Below are 6275 nucleotides of genomic sequence, written 5' to 3' on the forward strand. Positions count from 1 at the left end.
CAACTAAGAATTAGCAGCTGATATTTCTCAACATATTTATACAAATGAGACAACTAAATCTAACAGGAAATGTATTGAAAATAGCTTATTGAAGGGATACCTCCTTTGGAGGCTACAACTTCACCTCTTCCAGGTGAGGGGTGACCGGGGATTGCGTCCACACTATGATTTACCACCTTCCTGCGCTTCTTTCCTGCTTCATCATCACCATTAGGTGGATCTGGTGATTCATCAAAGTATTGAACTCTCTTTCTGTTCCTTGGGGTTGCTCGGCTTAAATTTCTCCACTCTGGATTTCTTCCTTCGAACAGCCCTCTCCAAAAAACTTGAGGTTCTACTCCGATTTTCAACTCCATTTTTTTCTCACCAAGCAGCGGGATACTAGCACTGTAAGTTCCCGTGCTCATTTGAACTTTTGAAATAATGGAATGACATATGTCCTTGTTGTCAGAGCTTTTAGAAATTATTGCAGAAAACTCACTAATAACATCATTTAAAAGCAACTGCCCTGATGAGTTATTTGAAATTGAGGTTGGAATGCCTCCGGTGTGGTACTCATCCAATCTACTGAACAAATTTGAGGCTCCCCACATAAGGGAGTTATTGGGGCTCCGACTTACGCTATGCAAGTTACTATCATGATTTATGTCCTGTTTAGCAAGGACAAGGGCTCTTTCTTCTACAGTGAAACATGAATACAGTCGGAAAACGCTGATATACTTAGACTGTGAATCTATGGATAACTTCTGGAGTTGTCTCAAATCATTTGCAGGATTTGTCTCACTGTCATATATAATAACACTATCAACTGACGGTAGTTTAATGCTCGAATTGCAAACACGATTCTCTAGTAAAAGAACAAAGCGCCCACTTTCTTTGTTGTTAAACCTGTGAAGTGAAGCTTGTCTCTTGGACATAACAACACCTGTCTCAACTCTTTCATAAGAATCTTCACCAAACCTTTGACGCAGAAAATCATCCAGAATATCACCAATAGATGCCCCCGAGCCAGAGCCAACAATAGACTGCATTCAAGGAGGAGGATTTTGACAATCAGGTGAAGAAATTGAAGATAAAGTGACGAAACACTTTCACAGAACTTCAGACATCATAATGATGTGTCCACTGTCCCTGTGTACGTCTATCAGTGTTATATATATATATATATATATATAGACATATATGTGTGTGTATATATATATATATATATATATATATATATATATATAGAGAGAGAGAGAGAGAGAGGATGCTGGTGTCCTGATGTATGTTTGTCGGTGTGTGTGACACATATAGTACGTACTTTTCCACTTCTTCCCATCTACCTAACCTTTGGCGGACACAGTTATGCCATACTTGAGTTGGTGGGAAGTAGAGGACTCAGAGGTGCAGCCATCTGGCCCAAACACCACCACCACCCCAAAAAAAAAACGCAAAAAAAATCACTAGTGCAATAAAGCAACCACTATGCTTGACGGTACACATGGGATGGATGCCCACTGTCATGCCTGTTCAAGTATGATAAGAATATAAACTTTAGGTTTACACAACCTAAAATCTGGCCCAAACACCACCACCACCCCCAAAAAAAACGCAAAAAGAATCACTAGTGCAATAAAGCAACCACTATGCTTGACGGTACACATCCGATGGATGCCAACTGTCATGCCTGTTCAAGTATGATAAGAATATAAACTTTAGGTTTACACAACCTAAAAAGCTAACACGTGAGGTGAGAATTTACCAAGACCACATACGGAAACAACAACGCATCCCCTCAACCAATGAGGGACACTCTAACACAGCATACGCATGAAGAACTGGGTCAAAAGATTCCCAAAATCATAAATGAAACAATAATCCAATTCTCCCAATCAATGTAGGACATCCTAAACAAAGTGGACTTGTTCTTATTTAAGCCAGATTTTCAGATGGCATGTCTAAGCTTATAGGCTAGTAAGAAGGTCATTAAAGATGGAAGTAATCATAAAAAGACTCAAAAGAATCTAGCAGACAAATTTATAGGAGAAACAACTTGTTGATTCATGAAATTGCACAAAGGAGGACAGTCTACATTTTTTGTCCATAGGTAATTTACTAAGTTAATAATACTTTAGCATCTAAAGTCAAGTCCAGGCAGCAACCCTACAACTGCTTAAGGTATAACAAAAACATACCCGGTGTAATCCCACAAAGTGGGTTTGGGGAGGATAGAGTGTACACAAACCATACCCTAACTCAGAGGTAGAGAGGTTGTTTACGATAGACCCTCGCCTCAAAAAAAATCAATAAATAGTAGTGAAAGTACAAGAAAGAAAAGATAGAGACAAAAACAGTAGAAAGTTACAGTTACAGACGAGTACTACAACAAAATTCTACGACAGTATTAGTACAAGAAACAACACATAATAATAGAAACCAAAGGACAAAAAACTACAAGAGTAATAATACGACTACTAGCATGGACAAACAACATGACAATGCACTCCTACCTAATAACCTTATATCATAATCTGTGTCTTCCACAACCTCCTATCTAAGGTCAAGGCCTCAATAAGCTAAAACTGCACCATGCCCAGTCTAATCACCTCTCCCAAAACTTCCTCGGTCTACCTTTACCTTTTATGAACCATCCACAGCCAACCTTCCACACCTCTGCACTGAAGCCTCCATGCATATCCTCATCTCATGCCCAAACCATCTCAACCTCACTTCCAGCATCTTGTCCTCCACTAAATTCACTCTCATCTTGTCTCGGATATCCTCATCACTAATCATATCTCTCCTAAAAGTGCTTAAGATAGTCACTAGAATAGGAAAAGGTTTGAATATGCCATCATATGTGGAAAAGAACTGTAATATAGTGTCTATAAAACGGCACAGTGTAAAAGTGCAGATACACATTTCAATAAAAAATTTATCCATTATTTCTAACATAATATCAGAGCCATTGTTGTACAATATAGCAACAAATTCAGGAGAAAAATTGTCACTATTTTTCCTCTCCGAATAATACGCCGACTTGTGCGTTGGAGTCTACGGGTCCCATGTGACCTCCTCACTCTTTAAAACAGTTGTCCAATCTAAGAGCTTCATAGTGCATCTCTAAAACATGAGAGTAATCCAAAAGGATCTTCTCTTCACAAGCAATCACCAGTCGATGTTTCACTCCAAAATGATATAATAAAGATTGAACATTTATCCTCAATATTAACCTTTTTTCGGACACTTCTTTCATCTCCTTAAATATTGTCCATTTAAGGTGGTTTTTCATAGATGCTTCCCCCTTTGTTTCTAGTCGCCTCCACACTGCCCTCTGATTGCTTTGAAGATCCTATTTCTCCATAGATGAAGGGTAAATATCATGGCTCTTACCCATGTCCACTCTCTACCTCATCTATTTATAAAACATCCAACTACCGCAATCCACTATTCCAACGGAATCTTTCTTTTTTCCAACTCCATTCCCTTTTGGAGCACATGCTTCACCATGTATTTTGTTGGAAACTCAAATAAGAATTTATCATGTCATAAATGTTCACCCAAAAAGTACTCTTTCATGTTAATACGTCCATCCATCCTCTCATATTTGATAGTGTTCTCTTTGTCAAATGGCCAAACAAACATCTTCCCAACACTCCATTCTTAGCAGTTGTGTCCACTCCAGTACAATAATTTTGTTGTCACTAGCAATGTTGTCAAAGACATGCTTAAGCCCTGAAGCAAGACTTAAAACATGTTGAGCGCTTCACCTGGCTTAATATGAGCTTCAGTATTATCTTCAAGGTCCTATGGCATACTTTTCCTTGCGAATGAGCCTCTTCTATAGAGGTGACAATTAATGTTTGATATTCCACTTTATCAAAAATTGAATTTTTTTTCTCATATATTTGTCATTAATGCTTATAATTATTAGTCTTGGTGTTTGACTTAACATGTATATTTGTATTCTTTTGGCCTTTGCCTCTTTTCATTAAAGCCCACGTTTTATCAACCCCATTCCGCTTAAAGCCCTAACGGATCTTAGAGCTATTTTGCGCTTTTTTCTTTTGATAACATTGGCACTGTAATAAGGTTGACTCCTTCTACTTCCATTTACAGGTTGTCCATTAACTGGTTATGATAGTTTTAGAATATAGAATTTTTGGATCTGCCTTTAGGAAGGTGTTAGTAATAATAGGACTTGAGTCTTCTTTTATGAACCTACTAATCTTAAATGTGATGTCCCTCCAACCAACATTAAAAGTAACTTCTGGGATAATGACAGATTTGTTGTCACCTTGTACAGCTATGATGCTTATAAATCTGGCAAACTTGTTTTTACTTGAGCAGAAAATAGAGCATGCTCCTCTTTTATTTTACATGTTCTTGTCTGCGCTTCATTATCCTTGAAGCTTCCAGTAAGACTAGCGTATCTACTCCATGGTTTTTCTGTTGAATGTAGTTCTGTGCATCAGATTACGGCCGTGCTCCACCCAATCGAACCAAACTTCCGACCTTGAATTAAGTCTAGTGATGTCATAAGAATCAAATCCCACCGCAAAGTACAATCTATTTTCCCCAATCTGATATCTTGCCTGTGCAGGTACACTGGAGAGCCCTCAGTGCTCCCAGAATGTGCACCTAGAAACTAGAAAGTGATAGTTCCCTGCCTTGAGTATGTGACAGCATTTTCCAGAGGAGGGACACACCCAGCAATAAGTTGCTTTTCATGGTGCTGATCTTAAAATGCTTTAAATTGCTTTCAACAATCCAACAATGATGATAACATAGTGAAAACTTTAGAAGTCAATTGAGTTAACAATTTCGAGAATATTTTCATGTTAGATGTGGCTGTCATATTCTAAATTTGATAAGTTCAAACAATCCTTAAATATTCAAACTGCCAAATGCAAATGTTAGAAACACAATCATATTTGTAGTTGATACTATTATTTAGACGACTAAACCTTAAGAGACACTGTAAGGAGCAGAAATAACGAGTATGCACAACTTCTGTAGATACTCTAGCCAAGTGAAAATCAATATGCTCAATGTTAGACAAAACAATAACGTTTAAGTTACTCCCGCCACATACAACACATTAGTTTAGTCAGACGATGACACATTAAAAGATAGTAAATAGGAAATAAGATTGTTTTACTCTTAGAGCAATTTTACATTATTATGTAGAACTTTCTATCTTTATTATACTACTATATATACTACTCCATTTGCCCCACTTTATGTAACAAACTTTCCTCTTAGCTGGTCACAAATTGAATGAAACTTATTTCTATCTAAAAACTATTAAAAGTTAGCATCCCCGTTTTACCCTTAAAGACATGACTATTTGGGGCCACTTGATATAAAATAAAAGCTTGGCAAACGACTGAGCCCTGGAACCACATTTGTTGATATTACTACCATTAGTAAGAGTGAATGTGAGGGGCTTCCCGTTCATGGGAATTGACAGAAAAGTCCTAAGAGGCTATTTTGTAATTCACATGAAAGAAGTAATTCAATTGGTTAGTTAAATGAGTAGTGTGGCTGCGTTTCAACTTTTTGTATCTAATGGACTAATTTGTCCCTTGAAAATAAAAAGAATCCGTACAACTTTCTGAAAGCATGGGGCTCACTTAAATTTTGCTTAGTTGTATTTCTTATTACCACAAGGCTGCTTTGGTGACTGACATATACTGGGATTAAATCTTTCTTTCAGTACTTTTCTCACATTAATTTCTCCCAGCACTCAATTAGTGGATCTTTAGTAGAATTAATTAGAGTACTGTTTAATTAATAAGACACATAACGAGCAATAAGATGAAACTTTCGTTGGCCTGTTCTTTTAACGGTATGTTGCTAAACCATCAACACTGAAAGGTAGCCCTACCGATAATTGTGAAGAAAGCATATTAATGGATCTTCAAAAATCAAAGAGGTAATTAAACCTAAAATACTATAAAGACATCTAAAAGAAATTGATTGAAGCTCAAAATTTATTAGTGCCACATAAATTGGGATAGAGGAAATAACATATATTATTTGAAATAACATAAAAAGTACTACAGATCACAATAATTAACAACTTCAAAATTTGAAGGACATCAAAAATTTGATTGACTTTCAAAATTCTACCCATGTCACATAGATTGGGATAGAAAAGTAACATATATTATTTGAAAATGACGTAAAATGTACAAAATTTGCTTGGCTTTCGAAATTCCATCAATGTCACATATATTGAGACAAAGAAAGTAATATATATATATATATATATATATATATATATATAT

The 6275-nt window shown here is 36.5% G+C and overlaps 1 protein-coding gene across 6 annotated transcripts in view; it reads right to left on the reverse strand.

The window, feature by feature from the left end:
• The window catches only part of LOC107023051, a 49164-nt gene that overhangs the window by 12377 nt on the left and 30512 nt on the right, over window positions 1-6275 (reverse strand). For 5 of the 6 annotated variants that reach the window (XM_027917664.1, XM_027917666.1, XM_015223599.1 and 2 more), the window contains exon 14: window positions 101-1025. In XM_027917664.1, the coding sequence (XP_027773465.1) occupies window positions 101-1025 (925 nt within the window). The remainder of the gene's footprint in view (window positions 1-100; window positions 1026-6275) is intronic. The other variant, XM_027917665.1, reaches the window with a different exon arrangement.

This window comes from Solanum pennellii, chromosome 6, assembly GCF_001406875.1.
Source record: "Solanum pennellii chromosome 6, SPENNV200".
NCBI classification, from domain to species: Eukaryota; Viridiplantae; Streptophyta; class Magnoliopsida; order Solanales; family Solanaceae; genus Solanum; species Solanum pennellii.